Source organism: Tursiops truncatus, chromosome X (genome assembly GCF_011762595.2).
Source record: "Tursiops truncatus isolate mTurTru1 chromosome X, mTurTru1.mat.Y, whole genome shotgun sequence".
Lineage (NCBI taxonomy): Eukaryota > Metazoa > Chordata > Mammalia > Artiodactyla > Delphinidae > Tursiops > Tursiops truncatus.
In genome coordinates this window covers 582,068-608,301 of record NC_047055.1, presented here as the reverse complement: position 1 = coordinate 608,301, position 26,234 = coordinate 582,068, and the positions used below count along the sequence as shown (strand labels likewise).

Below are 26,234 nucleotides of genomic sequence, written 5' to 3'. Positions count from 1 at the left end.
TCATTGTAGTTTTGATTTGCATTTCTCTAATGATTAATGATGTTGAGCATCCTTTCCTGTGTTTGTTGGCAATCTGTATATCTTCTTTGGAGAATGTCTGTTTAGGTCTTCTGCCCATTTTTGGATTGGGGTGTTTGTTTTTTTAATGTTGAGCTGCATGAGCCACTTGTAAATTGCAGACCTAATAATGGCTGTAGACGGCTAGTGGTGGTAGTGCTGAGACCAATCAAACTTGGGAGGAATTACTCAGCCATAAAAAGAAACGAAATTGAGCTATTTGTAATGAGGTGGATAGACCTAGAGTCTGTCATACAGAGTGAAGTAAGTCAGAAAGAGAAAGACAAATACCGTATGCTAACACATATATATGGAATTTAAGAAAAAAAACGTCATGAAGAACCTAGGGGTAAGACAGGAATAAAGACACAGACCTACTAGAGAATGGACTTGAGGATATGGGGAGGGGGAAGGGTAAGCTTAGGCAAAGTGAGAGAGAGGCATGGACATATATACACTACCAAACGTAAAATAGATAGCTAGTGGGAAGCAGCCGCATAGCACAGGGAGATCAGCTCGGTGCTTTGTGACCACCTAGAGGGGTGGGATAGGGAGGGTGGGAGGGAGGGAGACGCAAGAGGGAAGAGAAATGGGGATATATGTATATGTATAACTGATTCACTTTGTTATAAAGCAGAAACTAACACACCATTGTAAAGCAATTATACTCCAATAAAGATGTTAAAAAATATATTTCAAGGAAAGAAATGTGTCCTCACAAGCATTCTTTCACGTACAGATAGGTATGAAAGGGACCTATTTTGTGCACAGACATTGAACCCCACACAGTGGTCCACAACAGGAACCATTGTTGGATGAAATAACACACAGCTTCCTGAATGAGAATTCAGATAACCAGGCCGAGAGAAAATGAGACTATCTGGATTAGTAGGGGAGAAGATGGAATTTCATTGCTCAAAGGCACTGTCATTGGTGGGTTTCAATCAACATTCATTCACAGACACAGGCCTGACCCCTACCAGGAAGAAGGAGCTATAATGAATGAGGTACACTCCTAGCCCCTGAGTTCCAGCAAAAGAGACCTCACTTCCTTGAGGTGGTGAAGCTGGGAAGGGTTCCTGTGCTGAGAACCACAGCTTGGCTGTCATGGGGGCCCAGAGGAGCATCAGTTGACCTGGGCTTGGCATCTTGGCCTTGGCCTCCTTCAGTGCTCAGCACCTGTGGCCGGAGCTCTAGGGGACATCTGACTGTCGCTTGGCCAGTTTCTCTCGTGCTTGCAACAATCTTTATGTGAAGCAAGAGCTGCTAAACTGTTAGGTGCCGGCTCACCATTTTCAGGCTCGGCCAAACCCTTGTGTCTTCTGAAGGGGCGTCTCCCTCCTTTCCTGGGCTTGTCCTTCCTCCTTGGTTTCAACACTGACTAGGGCTCACAGGGCTTCCTTCTGCAAGTGGCTGTCTGGTGTGTCTGCCTGTGTCTATGCCTCTTCTTTCCACCGTCGCCTGCCGTTCGTGTTGAGCGCGACTCCCAGAAACTCGCATAGCAGCGTCTGCTCTGTCTGCCATTCGATGCACGTTTATTTTTCACCAGAGCCGTTCAAACCTACGTCTCTGGGCCACACCCCTCATCAGAGCTCCAGGGGCACAAACTCGGGGACCTACCAGATGGTTCCACCCTGCTGGGTACCAGCTTCGCCTTAGCATAGCCGCAGTTTGGGTGGGCGGAGGGCCACTGTGTGCCTCACGAAAGAGCTCTGACAGCCTCACGCCTGCCCTTTCGCTGGGAAGCACCGTTTGGGGGCCTTTTAAGTTTTCGGTCGTTCTGAGCGGGGTTCTGCTAATCATGGGCGACAGCATTGCCACAGATTTATAGCTGTCGGTGAATTAGCTGAAAGCACATGGGATGAAAGAGAATGTTGCCAACCAGCATTGTGCAAGTAGTGACAACTTCTATTCATTTATTATTTTGTTATATATTTATTGAGTGACTGAATGAATGAACGAAAAATGCTCTGTGTGTTTGCCCTGGTGATGCTGGGAGTCCCCTGATCATCTTGGGGTCCCTCCACCTCTCTTTCCCGTCTAGTATGTTTGAACCTTTGAAGCTCACTCTGGACTCCAGACTTCCTGGTCTCCCTGCTGCTGAGGGGCCTGTGAGCTCTGGCAAGGAACAGATTCTCCAATTCCTCTGTGTTCAGGGTGCCCACATGGTCAAGAGGCGTCCCTAGGGAGATCTTCTCCTGGTCCTCATATGTGGTCCAGCAGGAAATCCCTCTGAGCAGATGTCTGCTTGGATGCCTCAGCCCGGCAACCCGTCTGCACTGAGTGGTATCCAGGCTCCTCTGAGTGTGTATGCCTCTTGTGCCATTATTGTCATTCATAGCGCTCCCTTTTCCTCTCAGAATGGTCCCTCAGCCCTGTCCACACCTCTGTGAACAGTTCCTTCATTAAACCCTTCTCCAGCTGCTAGCTCAGCAGCATCTGTGTCCGTCTTTGCCACCACACCATCATCCTAGCTTCAACTCGGATCCTTTCGCTTCCCCATATATCTGCCCCCTGCTGTTTCTTTTACGCAATGCAACCAGAATGCTGATCTGAGAACTGCCAAAATACAGATCACTCCTCACTTCAAAGTCATCCGGTATTCTCAAGTTAAAGTCCAAACTCCACAACATTGCGTTGATTTTAAGGTCTTGCATCGTCGAATCCCTCCCAGCTTCATCTCCTCCACGCTCCCCTTAGCAACATGGTTCACCTTTACTCGTGGCCTGTGCCATATGCCCTCCTGCCATGCTCATTCCTCTCCTAGTACCCTACTTTTCTCCTGGATATCCTTCAGCTCTCAGCTCAGTTGTTACTTTGTTCAGGAGTGCTTACTTCTCTGACGTCCCTGACTTGGTCACATTCACTTACTTAAACACTACCTATCATGCACCTCTCTTTCACAGTACTTTTCACAACTTTCATTTTACATTTATCTGTTTGATTATTTGATACCTCTCCTCTGCCAGACCTGTAGACTGGAGCCACAAGCAAAAACAAACAACCTAGTTGCAGGCTTCATGACCTGGGAAGCTCCAGTCTACAGTGAACAAAACAGACAAAATCTCTGTCTTCGTGGAGTTTTATATTTTATTGCAAGGAGACGGATAATAAACATACACGGAAAGAAACCTATAATCTCAGGGAAGATAATTGCCATGAAGAAAAAGAAAACTTAGTGAGGGTAAAGAGACTGTTGGTAGGTACTATTTTATCTAGGATAGCCAAGGAAATCCCAGTTGAGGAGGTGACATTTCAGGAGAGATCAGAGACCGTGAGTGAGATTCTCTCTCCCTCTTCCCCAGTAGGCTTAATGTTTTACTTAAATTTATTCAGTAATCTGGTGACTCATGAAGGAACCGTAAGTAATGAATGATTTTAAGCCCCATGTCTTCTCCAAAGGAAATACATATTTTAGCAGCCCATTGATCATTTTAAGATGCTCTTTTATTGTTTTTTTAAAAATGTATGTAAAAGTATAGTTTGAAAATGTGATTTGATACCAAGATGCTACTTTTAATAATGAATTTACTTCTAGCAATTATTTAGCCTTAATCATTTGCTATACAGGTGTCTTAATATTTTTCAAAGTCTTTTTATGATATAGGAGAGTATGAATTTGCTAAGAACTATCTATCATCAAAAAACAACTTTTTTCCTAATAACTTTATTTTTAGGTACCCTGCAGTTTACTTGAAGCACTAAAACAGCATTTAGCTTCTTTGGAAGAGAAAATTGACGTTTTACCCGCTTATAGGTAAGTTGATAAATGTCTTAATATAGGTTAATTCTGCTTTCATCTAAATAATTTCTCTCATTTTAGCAACATCACAGTGACTGAATAAATTACGGGCTTTGAATATGGTGGAATGCTATACAACCATTTTTTGTTTTTTTTTTTTGCGGTACGCGGGCCTGTCACTGCTATGGCCTCTCCCACTGCGGAGCACAGGCTCCGGACGCGCAGGCCCAGCGGCCATGGCTCACGGGCCCAGCCGCTCCGCGGCATGTCGCGGCATGTGGGATCTTCCCGGACCGGGGCACGAACCCGCGTCCCCTGCATCGGCAGGCGGACTCTCAACCACTGCGCCACCAGGGAAGCCTATACAGCCATTTTAAATGATAATATGGGATAGAGTATTTCAGTCTTTTGTGGGATTCCATACGCTTCACAGCATGGTCTGCTTCCCAAAGGAACATCTTTTGTTATACTGAGTGATTCTCAAAGTCAGAAGTTGGCACTTGAATAACCCCTCTTTGAAGAATTTGATTTCTTCCCTTAGGGACTGCCCTGGTGAGAATAACTGTCGTGCGCAGTAACATTCACGATGAATGTGTGTGTATGCATACATATACACATACCCACATACACGTACTCCTCTATATGTGCACACATACACAAATTGAATAATATAAACTTTGAGGTATATCACTTCAAAAATGTTCACATTAGCTATTTCTGAGTGGAAGAATTATGGTTGATTTCAGTTTTCTGTTTGTACTTTTCAGTATTGTGAAAATTTCTATAAGGGTCATGTATTATTCGTTCACTCCACTTTTTACGGTTATGTTGATTGTAATTGAGTTATATGATCAATCTCTACTAGCCAAGTCTGTTAACTATTTCTTTTTTTAAATAAATTTATTTATTTTATTTATTTTTGGCTGCGTTGGGCCTTCGTTGCGGTGCCCGGGCTTCTCATTGTGGTGGCTTCTCTTGTTGGGCTGTATGGGCTCTAGGTGCGTGGGCTTCAGTAGTTGTGGCACGCGGGCTCAGTAGTTGTGGCACATGGGCTTCAGTAGTTGTGGCACATGGGCTCCAGAGCGCAGGCTCAGTAGCTGTGGCGCACGGACTTAGTTGCTCTGCAGCATGTGGGATCTTCCCGGACCAGGGCTTGAACCCGTGTCCCCTGCATTGGCAGGCGGATTCTTAACCACTGTACCACCAGGGAAGCCCTGTTGACTATTTCTTAATTATCTCTTTATCATAGATGGATGTGTAGTTAGTATATAGTTGGATGGATAGATTGATAGGTGGATGGATAGATGAGGGAATGAAAGAAATGCAGGCTCAGCTGGGTAGGATATATGTGACTCTATTCATCTTTCTTGTGATCTCTTCAGTGTGCAGCATGCATTGATTCCCTCCATCCCAAATTGTCCAGTTGTGAAAGCTTCAGCAAGCAGAGCTTGGCTTGAAGCTAATATAACACTATTGTATGTGATAATTGAGGGCAGGATTAGAACCTTTAATTCTTACATTTCCTAACCACCTACTATGTCTGCTGCCTCTTCCTAAAGCAGTCTTTGACCCAGCAACTTCATTTCTAGGAATTCATCCCATATATATATTCATAGTTGTGAAATGACATATTGAACATTACAACATTGTAATAACAAAATGACTCTTCATGAGAGTCTTGTTTTAATGTAGCAGAATGGAATGGTCTCCAGCGTGTGTTGTTAGATAGAAGATGAGCAAGGTGGGAAACAGTGCATAGTATGCTGCCACTGTTTCTTTTTCAAAACAAAAAGAAAGAATATATATGTTTATTTCATTTCTTAAAGAATACTTCTGGAAGGATATCTGAGAAATGAATAAAATGTGCAAATAATTACTACTTAAAAGATAAATTTTACAAAAAAAAAATAAGACATACATAAATCCGGAGTAATGTCTGTGTACAGACCTTGTCGTGCTTACCAGGGAAGTCCTTGGTAAGCTCCTAAGGTTAGTTTGCCTCTTAGTCAGGAAATTTGAAAGCTGGTTGATGACACATTGGCAACTTGAAATTGGCTATGATGGAAGTCTGTATACCACAAAAATGGACAAACAGTATAAAACAGGCCTTTTCCTGGGGAGCTGGCTGTTATACATTTCCTGGCGTGCAACTGCTCAAAATCAGCCATATTCTGTTTTTTAATGGTTGATTTTGATTCAGTGATGTTACTTGACCCTCTATGCTAGACGAAAATCCCTGTAATAATGAGCTATACTATCATAGGGTTATATGTCTTAGAATTTGTTTGCTCTTAATTTAACTTGAAGACTTAAACTTTATCTATTTTAAATGTTTTTTTCTGGGGCTTCCCTGGTGGCGCAGTGGTTGAGAGTCCGCCTGCCGATGCAGGGGATGTGGGTTCGTGCCCCGGTCCGGGAAGATCCCACATGCCGCGGAGCCTGCGCGTCCGGAGCCTGTGCTCCGCAACGGGAGAGGCCACAACAGTGAGAGGCCCGCGTACCGCAAAAAAAAAAAAAAAAAAATGTTTTTTTCTTTTGTGCATATTTTCTCAATGGACACACTTTCTGCATTTTCGATGGGTGAGTTTGACCAAAACTATGATGAACATAAGTCCTTTGTTTAAAACAGTATGTATAGCAAAAACTGTACATTTGCTTCATTTCCAAAAGGACTGTTTTTCTGAGGCCCTATGGTTTGGGAATCATTATAAGGTTAAATGTAGTGGTTGACATGCTGTGGATTCAGTCTGATGTGAATGTGAATCCCAAGTAGGGTAGAGGGGGAGGAGGGGAAGTACTATTATGGTGTTATAAAGGCCTCTGGGCTTGGTTCCCAACAGCCCAAAACTGGCTTCTGGTGATGTCTGCACATGCTGTCCTGAGGACTTAGCCTAGGTTGCCTAACAGTCACTGCTTGAGCCAGTTGTGTTGAAGAATCCTGTGGGCAGCTGAAACCACTTTTTATCTTCAATCACTGTGATTTAAAAATACTGGCCATGGAACCAGAATACTTGACTTTAATTTTCACTCTACCATTCATGGACTGTGTGACTTTGGGTAGATCACTTAACCTCTCTGTGCCTCCGCTTGCTTATCCTCAGAAGGTTGCTGTCAGGATAAATGAGTCAATAGAAATGTAGAGTGCTTAGAACAGGACCTGACCCATGTATTGCTTAGAAGTGTATTTTTAAAATTTCATGTATATGGGGGCCTTCTAATTATCTTTTTCTTTTGTTATTGAATTTTGTTGTTGACATAGTGCTTACTTGCACTGTGTCAGAGAACCTTCTCTGTATTTCAGTCCTTTGGAATTTGTTGATACTTGCTTCATGGCCTAGCATATAACCTTTTTTTTTTTTTTGGTAGAAGTTTCATGTGCCATTGAAAACTGTATCCTTTTGAGGTTTTTAATTCTGTTGCTCAAATCCTCTATATCTTCATTGATTATTTTCTCTGCTTGTTCTTACAGTTACTAAGAAAGGTGTGCTAACATTTCCCGTTTGCTTTAGTCAAAGTCACCAGTGACCTCTAGGTTGCAAATCCGACGATAATTTCATCAGTCTTCATCTTACTGGACATGGTTCATCACTCCCTCTTCTTTGACATGCTTTCTTCAGTTTGCATCTTGGTTTTCTTCTTATCTAACTCTTGGCTACTTTTTAGACTGTTTCCCACGGATTCGTCCTCATTTCTCTTCTTTATCTATATGCACGCATTTCCTAGATGACCTCATCCAAGCTCATGGCCTTAAATACCATTTACATGATAAGAACTCCCAAATTATTATCTCCAGCTCCAGCCATACCTCCTGAACTCAAGGGTTGTATATCCAAGTGTCTATTCCGTGGTAGCACTTGAATGTCTAGTAGGGTTCCAAAACTCAGTGTGTCCAAAACTAAGCTTTTGATACTTGACCCCAGACCTGCTTTATCCATGGCTTTCCCCACCTCAGTTAATGGCAAATAGCAACTCATTTCTTCTAGGAAGAATGTGACTAGGACCAATGTGAAGGAATGAGGAAGGTGGGTGGGACAGAGGACTGAGCTAGAGGACGGGTGCCAGGAGAGGAGAGTACTAGAGAAAAGGCTGGAGCTGGAAGGGTAAAACAGTTGGGCGGACCAAGGTCTTTACAATTCCTTACGAACCCCTCCATGGCCTCCTCCGTGTTCTTCAAACACACCAAGCACACTCTTTCCTCAGGACCTTTGTGCATGCTGTTCCTTCTGCTGGATCCACACAGTTCAGTCCTTTACATGCTTCAGCTCTTTACTTAAAAGTTCCCTTCTCAGTGAGCCTTTCCTGTCTAGCATTTAAGTGCCCACTCTCCCACCAGCATATCATAATCCTTTCCCTGATATTTTTTCCTTAGCACGTATCACGATCTAACATATTATGTACTTTATTTGTCTTGCTTATCTTCTGTCTCCAACAGAACGTAAGCTAAATGAAGGCAGAGATTTTTATCTTCTTTGTTCACAACTGTATCTTTAGCACCTAGTACAGTGTCTAGCACACAAGTGCTCAATTAAAATTTATTTAATTAATCATTTTAAACGACCTTATTTATACCAATTAACCTAATAAATTGAAGTCCTGTTGCTTTGTAATGGGAAGGTACATATATGTGTGTGTGTGTATATATATATATATATATATATATATATATAAAATTACTGTATTGATAGAAATTTGGTTTAGGTTTTCATCTGATTCTGTCTCTTATTTTCAGATTGTTTCCTCTATGTGATATGTTACAACTGGCATTGCCTTCACAAGTCCCCAAGTGTATTGCAGCCAGACAGCAAAATGGAAGTGTTATAGCAAACAACCTGGATGGCTCGCTGGTTAGCCCTGTAAGAAGTAAGCATCTATTTTTAATTTAATATTTGAGATATATATTTTTTAAATGCATTTTAAGAAAAAGTATTTATATAAAAATAATGTAAAATTTGTGTTTGTTTTACAAAACAGATCTTGACTTTGGAGAAAGCCCAGTCAACAGGTAAGTTTTTTATTATTTAAAAAAGACAGCCAATAAATACGTTTTAGAGGAAGGGACGGATGAGACTCATACCTGAAAAGAGTTATTTTTAACGTAGGTTTAACCCTTCATGGTTCATCTGAAGGATGTTTTTCTAAGCACATCTTAAATGTTGGCATTCCTCATAGTTCTTTGTATTCTTGGTTCTTTTCTTACTTTATGATATAAACTGTATTAAATGAGTAATAATTTTTTATTTTATTAAACAAAGACAATGAAACTACCAGTTGGAGTGCCTCAGCATCGTAAGGTAATCAATGTTACTTCAGTGAGTGCTTCCCTACATTTTCAGCCAAAAAAAACCCAAAACAAACAAAAAAAACCCAGGCAAGTGGAAACCAAAGGAAGGCCGAAGCAATATTAACGACAAATAATGTAGAATGTAAGGTTAAAAGCAGTGAACAGAATAAGACACTATTTAGGGGGAGATACAACAGTCTTAACAGTTTATGCACAAAGGTGAATACATAAAGTGAAAACTATTAGAAATGCATGGAGAACTTGAGAAAAGTACAGTTAAAATGGGCAGTTTCAAACCACCTCTTTCATCGTTGGACAAATTTAGTAGACAAAACAAGAAAGGACACAGAGGAATTTAAATAATACATAATAAATAAATAATAAACCTAAGTGTACACACACACACACAGAATGTTCATTTTCTTCAAAGCAATCACAAAGAAAACCTGTAAAAACTCCTAAACAATTTTATGGGCTACATTCTCTCATAATCCAATAAAATTATAACTACTTAATGAAAAGTTGACCATGAAAATCTTAACTACTTATAAATTCAAAAATATCATCCTTTTGCCAAAGAGGAAATCAAAAGGAAAGTTAACTATCTAAAGGTAATGAAAAAGAGAACTTCATACCAAAGCTAATGGGGCACTGTGAAAGCTGAACAGAAAAAGTTTCATCATTGTTAAAAAAGATAAATTAACAAGAATTTAGTTTTGTCTTAAGAAGATAGATATAAGTTAATAAAAATATATTAGGAAGATAAAATTTATGAAGATAAAAGCTTAAATTAATAAAATTGCAAAGAAAAATAAATTTGGAACTTATTTCTTTAAAGTCCAATAAAATGAGGTCCTCTGATTCAACCGAAAAAGAATGTAAAAGTATACAACATGAGGAATAAGAGAGCTGACGTAACCACAGATGTAGGAGAGATTAAAGTAACTATAAGTGAATACTTTGTGCAGCTGTTTGGTAACAACATATTTGAAAATCTAAAGGAAATTGATGATTTCCAAGCAAAATATAATGACAAAATTCATCCAAGAAGAAACAGAAACATGCATAGACCAATTGCCACATAGAGTAGAGCTTTATCTATCCTTAAAGAATAGGAAATTTCAATTCCAGGCTATGTAGAAAAAAAGGAAGATCTCCAATTCAGTGTATGAAGTGACATGACCTTAATATGAAAGCCCAGTAAAGATAGAAGAAAGTGCTGACTAGGCTCATATATTCATTATAGATGTCAGAATTCTAAATAAAATATTCACAAATAAAATCCAGGAATATATTAGAAAATTCCACTACCTGTACAGAGTGTTCCTTTTCTTTTTGAGTGTGCCATCTGAAACGCCCCGTCTGGCATGGTAGTAGTAGAGGTTGGGCATAATGGAAGTGGATGCACCTGGCACATGTTCTGGGGCAGAGTTGATAGCAGTTGCTGTCAGAGGTGAGGAGAAAAGCGGGACCAAGGGATGGTGCTTAGGTTTTTGGCCTGAGCTACTACATGGATGGAATTCTGTACTGAGACAAGCTCTCGAGGAAATACAAGGGATAGAGTTTCCAGACACCCAAAATCTTAAAAAAAAATTACCTGCCATGCACCTTTGCTTAGGAAGATCCTACAAGGTGTGCTCCAACAAAACAGAGAAGTAAACTAAGAAAGAGGAGCACATGGGATTCAGGGAAACAGAGTACTCCACTTAAGTGAGAGGTGGAGGGAATTTGCAGTATAAGAACAATGGAAGTTATATTTACTTGTACAGCAGCCAGTTAGAATGGAACCGAAGGATGTAGAGCTCCAGGGGAGATGTTTCCTGGAAAAACTCAAAATGACATGTTATTTGGTGCGAACATTTATTGTTCACTCTGAGACATACTGTTCATTCTAAGTATTTTACACATAATAACTCAGTCTTTCTACTTGAGAAAGTTATTATTTCCACTAGATCACAAGCTCCATGAAAGCAAATAGTTTCATCTGTTTTATATATTCCAAGCACCAAGGATGGTGCCTGGCATCTAGTAGATATTGAATGGATGTTTGTTGAATGAATGCAATGAATCCACATTTCACATATGTGAAAATTGAGATACAGAGATTCTTTGGGATTATGGAATTAAATACCATAAGGAAAAGTGTGGCTACTTTTGCGAAGGGGAAGCGGTGACTGGTATTTTGGGTTTTAGATCTTTTAGCACTGGTTGACTTTTTAAACTGTGCATCACGTGGATAAAAACTAAATTTCAATAAGTCAAATGATGAATACAGAATAAATATGAGCTTTTAGATACAAGAACCATTTCTTAGAATTAAAACTAAAGTGTATGTGGAATAGATTATTACATAATTTGGTAGAGGAGTTGAAACAGATGTAGAAAACAGGGATAATAATCTTAACCACTGGCATAGAATATAGACTCCTAGTCCTGCCACTAATTAACTGTAAGACCTTGAGCAAGATACTTCCCGTCTCTGAGTCTGTTTCCTCATCCATAAAATGAGAATTTATAATGCCTACTTCACATAGTTGTTATGAAAGTTAAATGATATTTAAGATTGTGAAAGCGCCTAACAGAGCCTAGTAAGAATAAATGTTCAATGAGAGTCTGTTTCCTTTTGTTTCTAGTTGTTTTCTTATTTATACAAAATATTACGCATCTTGTATTATTTATTCTCTTAATAACTCTAATTCTATGAAGCATAGTTTATCCCAATTTTACAAATAAGGAAAGAGGTTAAGTTATTTAGTCAAGGTTACACAGCTAGCTAATAGCCTGGTGAACCTCAGAATGCAATACTTCTGTTTCTTACTCTAGTGCCCTTTGACCCACCACCATGGGGAATACTAGGGTTTTTTCCTTTCTATATATAAACTATTAAAATAGTTTAGAATTAAACGTATTTGTTCAAGTCACTTTTTTAAATGGGCAACTGCTACTATTGAATTCCTTCTATGAACTCTCAAACTTTGTTAGTGGGAAATTTAAATTTGGCATTATCTATAAAAAGTAAGCTGAAATATTTAGTTTTGTAATGATAACTTAATATAGAAAATAGCCAGTGGTCTTTTTATAATCTTTTCTTGTGATTCCTTCCTATTATATTTTACCTGTTGATAGCCATAAACATTGTCTCAAAGGCTATATCCTGACGAGATGTTTAAATGGTAGATTTGTCATTTCCCCAAATGGGCTGGTTTATACATCTCATTTTAGATCGGACGTGAAGGGGTGTCAATCCTCAGAGATGGAAATGACTGGTGGAATGAACTGGCAGTTGAATAGCTGTACCTGCGTATCAACCATCTGGAGCCCAATTTCTATTCCTCCAGTTTCCCACATGGTAACGTTTGTGATGTATTATTACGTGTTTTCCTTTTTGATATATACATATAACATATACATTTGTATTAGAGAAGTAGGTAGACCAAGAAATGTTCTCTTTTAATCACTTTTAATATATTGTGCTAACATTTGTTGTAGACATGTTAAGCTAACTAACTGTTCCTCTATTTGTGGAAGGGTCGATCCTGTGGTGGGGAGAGAACTACAGAGTTCCACCATTTTGCTCCACATTTATTGAACACCTATTAGGTATTTAGGCACTGGGCTGACAGATCAACGGTAGACAGACATGTCATCAAATAGAGGAACTGAATATTCCAAGTGGAATGAATACTTTAGAGGGTGTGTTGGTTGCTTTTATAAAGAAGCTGAACATGAGGTAAAAAAGGAGATGAGGTGAATTGACAAGAACTGGTTGGCAGATGGAAACTTGGTGGGTTATTCAGGGAACTCGAAGTAGTTTAACATGGCTATCGTGTAATGTATGATGGGTGCAGCAAGAGATAAATCTCGAGCTTAAAGAGAGGTCAGATCTTGTAGGAACTTGTATAGGAGTTTCGGCTTTGTCTTATAAGCAGCGGGGAGCCAAACCTATAACACGATCACTTTTACGTTTTTGAAAGATTAGTCCGGGAGGAGTGTGGAAGATGGTTAGTAAGGAAATAAGACACAAATTGGGGAAGTCAATTAGAAGTCTCTTCAAGTCATCCAGGCAAGAGATCTAGACTGCTCTGGTCTAGAATGCTGGAATGTTGACAGTAGATCTAAAGCAAGAGTTTCGAGAGAGAGATCTGCAGATAGAGTTGATAAGAGTTGCTGACAGGTTGAAAGTTGAAATATGGGTCCCCAATAAATTATCTGCAAACATAAAATTCAAAAAGCTCTGGAAAGCAAGTTTTTTTGTTAAGTTTGCAACAAACTCTTTTGGCTGCAGAACTTTACTTGAACTATAATGAGGCTATAGTCATTATTTATCCTACTAAGTGTAACTATTCATACACGAATGTTGCATTTGCATTTTGCTGCAGAAATATTAGTGTGTTTCATTACAGGGTGCTATTTCAGTCCCCCTGGGGTGTTCGCTAGTATCTTCTATGTGTAAATTCTAAATTAGCTTTCTAAAATACAAATCATTCCGAATTCCAAAGCACATCTGGCCCCAAGGACTTAAACGATGTGCACTTCTGCTATTTTTTGTATGATTTTGCTTCGAAACTTCATTGGTCCAATGATATAACAAACTGCACATTAACTCTTGAGTATGTAGTGACTTTGCTTTCCTGATATGCAGCAGAGGTGCATTTAGGAATGAGAATTCTGATAGGATTTGGGAAGAAATAATTTTGAAATGTACTGAGGAGACGTGCGGCTATGTTGCTGCAGTAGATTTGAGGACATAGCTGACTAAGAACCTAGAAAGGGTTTGGAGGGATGTATTAGTCTATCTTAAGGTTCACTGAATCTTTCCTTTGTCATCTACCTTCTGATATGGAGTCTGTATCTTCTATTTCTTGGCTGAAGCTTTCTATTTTAACTCTTGTTTCAAGAGTGTTCGTGATGACTCATTCAGGCATCTGTCTAATAACCACTTTAAAGTCTTTGTCAGATAGTTCCCACATCTGTGTCATCTCATCATTGGTGTCTGTTGATGGCTTTTTTCCATGGAAGTTGAGATTTTCATGGTTCTTCATGTGCCATTTGGACATTTTGACCGTTAATTTAAAAGACGCCAGGTCTTGTTAAATTATGGAGCATGTTGATATCTGTGCTGTAGCAGACACTTGACCTGGTTAAGTTTAAGCTACAACTTCAAGCCCGCTTCTCTGGCCCGTGGTCCCAGTATCAGCTCAGTTTCTACAGTCTTTGCTCTGCTCTTAGTGGTCATCATGGGACCTGGGCTGTGGTCTCTCCAGGGGCTTAGTAATCAAAGTCTTTGGTATATGCTCATTAAGATCCCATCTACCCGTGTACAGGTGGGGGGAGGGGGCGGATGAACCCAGAGATCCACAACCAGCTTCCCCGAGCCTCTGTATCTCTGCTGTCTCTCCAGTATTTTCCAGTTTCTTGGGGCTCCCATTCTCTTTCATCTGGCCAAAAAACGCCATACATTTCTGTGATTGAAACAAGTCAAGCTTCCAAGTAGTGGTAGGACAGAGAGAATTAAAACACATCTTTTGTCCCTCCCTTCATGAAGCCACAGCTCCACCTAATGGAGAAGAAAGTTCCTCTCCCTCATATATTTGGCTCTTGCAGTTTTCCCTTGCTGCCACCATAGCCACTGCTGCAGGAAAAGGAGAAAAAGAAAAACCACTGAGGGCTTTTTCTGACTTTGTCTGAGCTTTAGGAGTTCTCTTTATAGCTACTCAAGCCAGAGCTAGAGAACTTCTGGAGTTTTTTCTCATCTGCACAACAGTGATCTCTTCCAGGTTTCAGGCTGATTTGAGTCCAGTGTGCATGATGCTGGAAGGGAAAAATTACAGATTCACTGGTACTTTGAATTCTGGTGTTCTTTCCTGATCTACCTGCTGATACTTACTTTTCAGAGTTTTCGGATAGCCGACCGTGCATCCTATCCAGGTTTTAGAGTTAGGTGTTCAGTGAGAGAGGAAGATTTTCTGTTCTTACTCAGTTTTAACTGGAAGTAGAATCCAATCCTTGTCTTTTAACCTGAGTTTAGTTAATGTGTTTTTATGTGATTATGGATATATTTGGATGTTTCTAATATAAGCTGTTTTTCTCTTATTTTTCTTTTTTCTCTCTTATTTTTTGCCTTCTTTTGCCATGATTAAATTCTTTTTTTTCCTCCTTTCATTTTTTCCCTTTTCCCTTTGAAGTTATACTCTAGAGACTACAACATACATAGTTAAATTACCAAGGTCTAAAGTTAATCAATATTTTCCTCTGAAACAACAAAAGGACTTCAGAAGACTTTAACCCTGATCATACTCCCTGCTGAGTTCATATGCTATTGTGGTAAAATATTCATAACAGAAAAGTTATCATCCTGTTGGAAGTGTACAATTCAGTGACATTAAATGCGTTCAAAATGTTGTGTATCCATCAGCATTTTGTAGGTTCAGAGCTTTTTCATCATCTCAAACAGAAACTCTACCCATTAAAAAATAACTTTCCATTCATCCCACCCTGGTTACCACTTTTCTATTTTCTGTCTCTATGAATTTGCCTATTCTAGGTACCTCATACAAGTGGAATCATACATGATCTGTCCTTTTGTGTCTAGCTTATTTCACTTAGCATAGTGTCTTCAGGATTCATCCATGTTGTAGCATTTATCAGAATTTCATTACTTTTTTTTTCAAAGTTGTTTATTAATTAATTTATTTATTTTTGCTGTGTTGGGTCTTCGTTTCTGTGCGAGGGCTTTCTCTAGTTGTGGCAAGCGGGGGCCACTCTTCATCGCGGTGCGCAGGCCTCTCACTATTGCGGCCTCTCTTGTTGTGGAGCACAGGCTCCAGACGTCTGCGCAGGCTCAGTAGTTGTGGCTCACGCGCCTAGTTGTTCCGCGGCATGTGGGATCCTCCCAGGCCAGGGCTCGAACCCGTGTCCCCTGCACTAGCAGGCAGATTCTCAACCACTGCGCCACCAGGGAAGCCCCCAGAATTTCATTACTTTTTAAGGCTGAATGATATTCCATCATACATATTTACCATGTTTTGTTTATCCATTCATCCATTGATGGACATTTGGATTGTTTCCAACTTTTGGCTGATGTGAATAATGCTTCTATGAACATTGGAGTACAAATATCTGTTTGAGTCTCCTCTGCTTTCAATTCTTTGGGCATATACCCAGAGGTAGAATCGCTGCATCATATGGTAATTCTATATTTATTTCTTTGAGGAATCACAATACTGTTTACCACAGTGGCTAAACCATTTTATAGTCCCACCAGAAATGCATGAGGGTTCCAACTTCCCAACAACCTCACCAACACTTATTATTTTCTGGATTTCTTTTTTACTTATAATAGCCATCCTGATGGGTATGAAGTAGAGTCTTATTCTAATGATTAGTGATGTTGAGCATCTTTTCATGTGCTTATTTGCATTTGTATATCATCTTTGAAGAAATGTCTATTCAAAACCTTTGGCCATTTTTGAATGGGGTTGTTTGTTTTGTTGTTGAGTTGTACAAGCTCTTTATATGTTTTGGATATTAATCCCTTATCAGATACATGCTTAGCAAATATTTTCTCCCATTCTCTGGGTTGTCTTTTTACTCCATTGATAGTGTCCTTTGATGCACAAAATTTTTAAAATTTCGCTGAAGTCCAATATATCTATTTTTTCTTTTGTTGTCCATACTTTGGGTATCATATCCAAGAATTCATTACCAAATGCAATGTCATGAAGATTTTCCCCTATGTTTTCTTCTATTTTTACAGTTTTAGCTCTTGAGTTTAGGTCTTTGATCAATTTTGACTGAATTTTTGTATATATTGTGAGGTAAGGGTTCAACTTCATACTTTTGCATGTGGATATCCAGTTGTCCCAGCATCATTAATATCCAGCATCATTTGTTGAAAAGACTGTTCTTTCCCCATTGAATGATCTTGGCACCCTTGTAAAAAATCAATTGACTATGTATGTGAAGGGTTTTTTTCTGGGCTCTCTCTTCTATTTCATTGATCTATATGTCTGTCCTTATGCCAGTACCACACTGTTTTGATTACTGTAGCTTTGTAATAACTTTTGAATTCAGGAAGTATGAGTCTTCCAACTTTGTTCTTATTTTTCAAGATTATTTTGGCTAGTTAGGGCCCTTTGAGATTCTGTATGAATTTTAGGATGGGTTTTTCTATTTCTAAAAACAAATTCATTGGGATTTTGATATGATTGAATCTGTAGATCACTTTGGGTAGTATGGTCAAATTAACAATACTAAGTCTTCCAATCCATGGACATGGGCTATCTCTCCACTTGCTTAGGTCTTCTTCTTTAATTTATTTTCAGCAATATGTTGTAGTTGTCAGTGTATAAGTCTTCTGCCTCCTTGGCTAAATTTATTCCAAGTATTTTATTTCTTTTGTTGCCATTGTAAGTGGAATTGTTTTCTTAATTTCTCTTTGGATTGTTCATTGCTGGTGTATAGAAATGTGATTGATTTTTTTGTGTTGATATTGTATCCTGTAACTTTGCTGAATTCATTCATGAGTGCTAACAGTTTTTTTGTGGAATCTTTAGGGTTTCTAAATATAAGATCATGTCATCTGCAAAAATAGATAATTTTACTTATTCCTTTCCAATTTGATGCCTTTGATTTCTTTTTTAGCTCTAGCTATACTTTGAATAGAATTGGTGGAAGTGGGCATTCTTGTTATGTTCCTGATCTTAGGGGGAAAGCTTTCAGGCTTTCACCCTTGAGCATGATGTTAGCTGTGGTCTTTTCATATATAATCTTTATTATGTTGAGGAAGTTCCCCTCTATTCCTAGTTTATTGAGTGCTTTTATCATGGAACGGTGTTGAGTTTTATTAAATGCTTTTCTGCATCAATTGATATTTTATTTTTTCCCTTCATTCTATTTATGGTGCATATTATTGATACACTGATTTTCATATGTTGAACTACCCTAGCATTCCAGGAATAAATCCCACTTGTTCATGGTATATAATCCTTTTCATGTGCTGCTGAATTGGTTTTGCTAGTATTTTGTTGAGGATTTTTGCCTCAGTATTCATAAGGGATATTGGTCTATAGTTTTATTTTTTGTATTGTCTTTGGCTTTGGTATCAGGGTAATGCTGGCCTCATAGAATGAGTTCGGTAATGTTCCCTCCTTTTCAAATTTTGGAAGAGTTTGAGAAGAATTAGTGTTAATTCTTCTTTTAATGTTCAGTAGAATTCACCAGTGAAGGCATCTGGTCTGAGGCTTTTCTTTGTTGGGAGGTTTTTGATTAGTGATTCAATCTCCTTACTAGTTATAGATTTATTATTCAGATTTTCTATTTCTTCATGAGTCAATATCTTGTTTTTTTAATTACCACAAAATAATCAGAAGTTTTACTGTTTTACAGAGTCAGTGTTTGTTTAGATTTAACTACATTATTTGCCACTTTCTTTCTCATAATTTCTTATTACATGTTAGACCTTCTGTAGGCGACCACCTGAAGTACATCTTTAACATTTCCTTTAATAAGACTGAATTGGTGGCCAACTCAGTTTTGTTTGTCTGGGTATTCCCTTCTAGTTTGACAGTTATTTTCTTTTAGTATTCTAAAGATATCACTCTACTTTCTTCAGGCTTCTACCACCACCACTGACAAGTCAGCTTTCAGTCTAATTATTTTACTGTACCTTTATAGGTATGGTAGACAGAATAATGTCCCCCCCAAAGATTTCCATATCCTAATCCACAGAACCTGTGATTATGTTTGGTTACATGGCAAAGGGGAATTAAGTTTGTAGATGGAATTAATGTTGTTAATCAGATTACCTTAAAAGTGGGAGATTAGTGTGAATTATCCAAGTGGACCCAATATAATCACAGGTGTTCATAAAAGTAGAAAATGAAGGCAAAAGAGTCAGGGAAAGACGTGATGATGGAAGTAAGGTCAGAGCAATGCCATGTTGCTGCCTTTAAAGATAGAGTGAGGGGGTCAGAAGTCAAGGAAAGTGCAATTAAACTGATTTTCTCCTGGAGCCTCCAGAAGGAATGCAGCCCTGCTGACACCTCAGTAGAAAACTGAAAGAGCGGTTAATCTGAATTGTTTTATTGCATTTAAAATTTTGTCTTTTTCTAACTACTTTTACCTTGATGTTTCTAGGTCTGTCTCTTAACACCTCTCTCACATTTCCCATCTCCTTATCTCTATGTGCTTCATTCTGGGTACTTTCTCCAAATTTGTATTCTAATTTACAGATTCTCTCCATCTCTGTGTAATTTGCCATTTATCCCATCCATTGAGAGTGTGTGGTGTTTTTGTTTGTTTGTTTGCTTGTTTCTGCTTTGGTAAATTTTATTGAATTTTCATGAAGTGAACATATCCAACTGAACATATCAAGCAGCTACTCCTATTATTCAACCCTTCGGTTAAACATTTTATTTAATGAGTTATGCTTTTAATATCTAAGAATACGTTCTCATTATCTGCTTTTTCTGTAACTTCCTGTCCATTTTCATAAATATAGTATGGTTTTATATCACTCTGAGACTAATAATTAGATATTTAATGTTCTCTTCTGTTGACTGAGATTTCTCTTTTTGCTTATTTCTATTCACTTTTATATAGTCACCTCAGTCCTCTTTTGTGTTGTTGGTTTTTCCAATTTTGAACTTTATAAATGGAATTATACTGTACATATTCTTTTGTGACCTGCTTCTTTCAATCAGTATTATGTTGGTAAGATTCATTTGTGTTAGTGTGTGCAGGTATAATTCATTCATCCTTACCATTGTATAATATTTCATTGTATGGACATTTATGTTGGACATGTACATGTATGTTGTTTCAAGGTGTTTGCTATTATTAACAAGGTTGCTATGTATATTCTTTTGACTATCTCTTGGTACATATGTGCAAGAGTTTCTCCAGGGGATCTGCCTAGGAGTGTAACTGCTTGGCCATAGGGTTTAGGTTTACTGGGTAATTTTAAGCTGTTTTCAAAAATGGCTGTAACAGTGTATATGCCCACCAGTGGAATAAGAGTGTTATCAATGTCATCAACACTTGACATTATTGTATTAATTTAAATTATTTATTATTAATATAAAATAATAGTAATGTATATTTTCCATTAATATATAAATATGAATACCTACCTAAAATTAAAATATAAATAGTGTAATGTAAAATGTGCCATTCTTGCTGGTGTTTAATGGTATCATGGTATGTTTTCCGTTTGGTATCTGTCTAATTCATAACCTGGTTGAGTATCTTTTGATATATTTATTAACCAGTAAGTTTTCTTTTTTTGTGAAATGTCTGTTCAAGCTTTCACCTATTTTTGGTTTGGTTATTTGTCTTTTTCTTATGGATTTATGAGGTAAACTGCTTAGAATACTGCCTAGGTCACAGTAAGTACTCAATAAATATTAGTTAGAAATATGATGATGGTGATGATGGTAATGATGCCAGTGATTTTGTGTCACAGTACTCCCACCCACTAGTATGTGAAACATAGACCATTAAATTAAATCCCCTCCGTGCTCAGAGAAGGATATGAAAATAGGAAGGCAAGGAGAATAAGCATCCCCCCTAACAACAATGAAGATGCGCTGGGGGAATTGTGAACATGCTGGGCATACTTCTCTCTTGATAGAACTTTTTAAACCCTTGCTACACTTTCTTATTCTTGAGCTTTAACCTGCATATGTCTCCCCTTGGGGTGTTGTTAAAATGAAACAGGTCTGGGATGGAGATTGAGATTTTGCATTTCCGGAAAGCTCCCAGCTGATGTTGATAATTCGGTCCAAGGATCAGACTTTGAATATCAAGGCTTAATGGTAAGTGCCTGGTAATAGGGCACAATCATCAAGAATAGAAATTATTCATGAGCTAGTTATCAATTTTGGCTCAAATGATATATAACAAGAATGAAGAATTTTTAGGGGCTTCCCTGGTGGCGCAGTGGTTGAGAGTCCGCCTGCCGATGCAGGGGACACGGGTTCATGCCCCGGTCCGGGAAGATCCCACATGCCGCGGAGCGGCTGGGCCCGTGAGCCATGGCCGCTGAGCCTGCGCGTCCGGAGCCTGTGCTCCGCAACGGGAGAGGCCACGACAGTGAGAGGCCCGCATACCACAAAAAAAAAAAAAAAAAAAAAAAAAAAAAGAAGAATTTTTAAATAGCAGAATTGGGAGCTAGGATATAAGAAAACTTTGGAAAATATCAGAAACATTGATATTAAAGATGTATTTCTGCCTCTTTTTTCAAGTCCTTCTGGGCAGTCACTAAACACTCTGGCATCAAATGTCTAAAGTCAAAGGCCACTTGTCTCTCATGTTATATTACCTAGTAGTAAATAAAGAGACTAAGACAAGGATTAACGTTCTGACCTATATAGGCAAAGAGACTAACTCAGGGTTGAGAGCCAGCCATAATTTGATGTTACACCTATAGCACTAAATGTATTACTCTTCTGTTCATCTATTGCCATGAAAGCCAAATTATCTTCATGTTTCACATCATCCCACACGTGGAAAATACCATAACCAAAGACTGGAAATGGAAATTGAAAAATTAAAGTTTTATTTGTTGGAGGTAGTGAGATTGTGGTTGAAATTTTTCTTTTTTTCATTTTGTCTATTAATGTTATTATTTTATTTATGTAGCATAAAAACAAAGTCATAACTCTTTCTTGCTTAGCTAAGTTCATATTTCTCTTCGGTTGGAAGTCCTGAAACCTCCTGTATCTGTCATGTTCAAGGAAAGATCATTGTCCCAGCTGTAAATGGTTCACTATATTAATTCTCAATATTTAATATATAGCAGAAAGTATTCTGTATCTTATAACGTTTCTTATTAAATAGTAGTAGAAAATGTGCTATATAGTAATTGACACTTTTCTTCAAGGTTCCACACCAGTGGCCTATCCAGTGACTTCACAGCAAGTGCCTATGTATAGAATGGCAACAAAAAAACAGTTTTAAGATCTCAAGGGTGGGAGATATACGTAGAACTCCCCATGGTTTGCACTAATAGAATAAAACATGATAGGGATCATTTTAAATGGAAGGTAATCCACCCACATCCTTTTCTTGCATTGGAAAAAGAAACAGTAGCCCTCTGAGAAATAATATAGCGAAGGCTTTGTGAGGAATAGAGAAAGGAACCCTAGAAATGGGGAGGAGAAGGGATTGTGAAAGTGGAATAGTTAAGGGAAAGCTGTTCCAGAATTAATAGATGATCCAAAATAGGAATAATCAATATACACATAATAGAAATTCAATTATAATTTAGTTTAGTTTACATTATTGGTTTATTCCAAGAGTAATGAGCTACTGTTTGCTTCTGTTTTTCTTCCCTTTCTGCAAGGATTTTGCTGTTTCATTTTGTTTTGTTTTGTTGGCCATTCTGCTGTTTGGGATCACTTCCACTCTGCTTTAAGGATGTAAAAAAAGAAGTGGACTTTTATAAGGCTGAATTTGTTCTCATTGTTCAAGGCTTCCAATGGGAGGAAATTTTAATACAGGTAGAATACTCTCTGGAATTTTTCTGGCTTTTTATCCAACCTTTTTCTAACTCATTTTAGTTAAGTCTGTTATTTCTGTTCTGCCTATTTGGCAATGTTTTCATGATTTATAAATTTTCTTTACTTAGTTAAAAATTGTTTGCAATCACCAGTTCTCGTTTTTATAGCCTCAGTGCGTCGTATAAATTTCACGTGATGTAATATGAGTAATGGAAACTCTGAAGTCCTTTAGCCTCACCACCAATTCACTCATGCTTTTGCTGTTGGTGTCAATTTGGAAAAACGTTTAAAATATGGGAAAGTATAGAGGATAACAAACGTCCTTGCTTCAACATTCTGAATTACTAAATGTTAACATTTTTTCATAATTTTTCCAGATAATTTTTTAATGAAATTTTACAAATAAGACCAAAGTCTCCTTGGGTCATCCCTAGTCCCAGTCACTCTCTGCCACTCCAGAGACAATGACTGTGAATTTTATGTCTGGCCTTCTAGAACATTTTCATACTTTTACTAAGGAAAAGTACATAGTACTCTTCTAAATGATTTTTAAAAATTGATCATAATTGGTATTATTTTATATTTATGTTTTTGAGATCTGTCTAGATTGGTGCATAATTAATACATTAATTAGAATGGCTCAGTGGTATTTCACATATGAATATACTACCATTTAGTAGTATATTTTATCCCTTTACTGAAAAATTCCTTAAAATAGTTCTCTATAGGCTATGTAACTACTTCTGTTCCTCTCATTCCCTGTTTTTTTTTGAAGTTTAAAAAAATTTTTTTTACTGTAGTATAGTTGATTTACAATGTTGTGTTAGTTTCAGATGTACAGCAAAGTGAATCAGTCATACATATACATATAACCACTCTTTTTTAGATTCTTCTCCTGTATAGGCCATTATGGAGTACTGAGTAGAGTTCCCTGTGCTATACAGTAGGCTCTTATTAGTTATCTATTTTATATATAGTAGTGTGTATATGTCAATCCCAATCTCCCAATTTATCCCTCCTCCTGGCCTTTACCCTTCGGTAACTATAAGTTTGTTTTCGATGTCTGTGAGTCTATTTCTGTTTTGTAGGTAACTTCATTTGTATCATTTTTTTAAGATTCCACATATAAGTGATATCATATGATATTTGTCTTTGAATGATTTTTGAAGTTTTTTTTAAAATTGAAGTACAGTTGATGTACAATATTATACAAGTTACAGGTGTACAATATAGTGAGTCACAATTTTTAAAGACTATACTCTATTTAAAGTTATTATAAAATATTGGATATTCTGTGAATATGCTGTGAATACACAGCATATTCCCTGTGCTGTTCAATACATCCCTGTAGCTAATTTATTTTATACATAGTAGTTTGTATCTCTTATTCCCCTACCCCTCTCTTGCCCCTCCCCCTTCCCTCTCCCCACTGGTAACCACTAGTTTGTTCTCTATATCTGTGAGTTTGCTTCTTTTTTGTTATATTCACTAGTTTGTTGTATTTTTTCCTCTCATTCTCTCTTGAAACTCTTCCAGTAAGGATTCTGCCTGCTCACCGTTGTTCTTATCTCAGTCACGAGTAACCCCCATATTACCATATCCCTTCCACTTCATATGGCTCTGGGTCATCTTTTTTGTTTTCTTCTTTGGAGGTTTTTCAACAGCTTCTTCAGTGCCAGTTGCTGTTACTTCTTCATAAACTGCAAAGCAGTTGGTTTGTAAACTAGTGATATTTCATTTTCTCTGAATGCAGAATATTCCAGCAGCATCTGAGTGAAATATTGATACTTCAAATTCTAGTTTGTCATTCACGTTTATCTCCAGGGTCTGCCACTACTCAGCTGGCATCTTTTCAGTTGACATTCTTTAAATGTAATATTTGCTCTAGAGTGGTTACTTGTCTTCTTGGTACTATTGTTTTAGGGGAGCAATAAAATACTAAGTTTTTATTTTGTTTTCTTTTGCATTTGAATTCATAGGTTCCAACTCCAATTGGAGCTCCTTCCCTAATGGCACCTCAACCCAGGATTTATACCCAACCAGGCTTAAGGACAGCAAGCCTGCTGCTCCATCCACAAGAAATAACGTATGTTTGACCTGTTGTTACTTAGGTACTTGGTAGGCATGTGCAGTCACATGTTAGAACAGAGTTTTATAATCTTTTGTGCATTGTTGGTGTCTCATAGAAGAAAAAAGAATTCTAACATTTTCAGCATTGTAAAGAGACACAGAACTGTATAAAGCCAATCCTCTACAAACTTGTGCTGTTAAACATCAACTGGGTTCTGATACCTAGTCAGCAAGCCTTTTATTCATTCATTCAGCAAACGCAACTGAGATCAGTGCTGGAGAGGTGGGTAGCTCAGTCTGGAGGTTGCAGGCACAGCTTTCCTAAGGAAGTGATACCTAAGTTGAATGCTAATATTTAAAAATGGATAGCCAGTCAACCCAGAGGGGAAATGATTTTACAGACAAGCATATAAACAGATAGGAAAGCCAAAGCACTATGGGAGGCCAAAGGAGGGAACAATTAATTCAGGGATAAAAGGTTTCAGGGCATTGTGTATCAAATGATAAGGAGAATTTCAACTAGTGGGTGTATAGATGATAGAAGTTTGACATTAGAGGCAGAGGAAACAGCTTGAGCACAGAAGTGGAAGCAAGCAGTGGTAACATGGATGAGGTGTAGCTGAAGTGTATGGGGAAGTGTCATGATCCAGGTGTTCATTGCCTCAGAGTGTTGTTTTCTAGAAGAGTCTTTACAAGGTTTCTGCCTTCAGTCCATGCACTTGGGGCCCCCTGGTTCCTGAATGTTTGTTTTAGGAGGCCTGACAAAGCTTCGAGTATTAGATAATGAGAAGACTGACCAAAGTCTTGTGTAAAACTATTTGTAATTTATTTCATAACCACAAGGAAAAATATGTGGAAATAATGAAAGATATACACATGTGTCTTTCTTTCACACAGACAGAATCCATGAGGTACCAAAGCGAAAAGATTCCAAATCAGAGGTGAAAACAAATGACGATCTCTCTACAGGCTGATTGAATCATCCACTTCTTCCAAGTAAAATAAACATCCATTTTCGCATTCAGTACTCTTGAGATTCTTCATTTAGTGTTTTTGAGGTGATGCACTCTTTCTCTTGTTTTAATAGTTAGCCTTGAAACTTTATCCTGCAAAATTATCAAAAACTAAACTTAATATCTTAATCTCCTGATCAACATCACTAATCATTAGAGAAATGCAAATCAAAACTACAATGAAGTATCACCTCACACGGGTCAGAATGGCCATCAGCAAAAAGTCTACAGACAATAAATGCTGGAGAGGGTGTGGAGAAAAGGGAACCCTCCTGCACTGTTGGTGGGAATGTAAATTGATAAAGTCACTATGGAGAACAGTATGGAGGTTCCTTAAAAAACTAAAAATAGAGCTACCATATGACCCAGCAACCCCACTAGTGGGCATATACCCTGAGAAAACCATAATTCAAAGAGTCATGTACCACAATGTCCATTGCAGCTCTATTTACAATAGCCAGAACATGGAAGCAACCTACGTGTCCACTGACAGATGAATGGATAAAGAAGATGTGGCACATATACACAATGGAATATTACTGAGCCATAAAAAGAAATGAAATTGAGTT

At 38.0% G+C, this 26,234-nt stretch overlaps 1 protein-coding gene across 1 annotated transcript in view; it reads left to right on the top strand.

The window, feature by feature from the left end:
* LOC101326921 (phosphatidylinositol-binding clathrin assembly protein) overlaps positions 1-25,720 on the top strand; it is a 37,255-nt gene extending 11,535 nt beyond the window's left edge. Inside the window, exons 9-14 of the mRNA XM_073798763.1 lie at positions 3,735-3,814; positions 8,529-8,659; positions 8,771-8,801; positions 12,303-12,429; positions 24,562-24,668; positions 25,554-25,720. Coding sequence (XP_073654864.1) covers positions 3,735-3,814; positions 8,529-8,659; positions 8,771-8,801; positions 12,303-12,429; positions 24,562-24,668; positions 25,554-25,626 — 549 coding nt within the window. The 3' untranslated portion in view covers positions 25,627-25,720. The remainder of the gene's footprint in view (positions 1-3,734; positions 3,815-8,528; positions 8,660-8,770; positions 8,802-12,302; positions 12,430-24,561; positions 24,669-25,553) is intronic.
* The last annotated feature ends 514 nt before the right edge of the window (positions 25,721-26,234 follow it).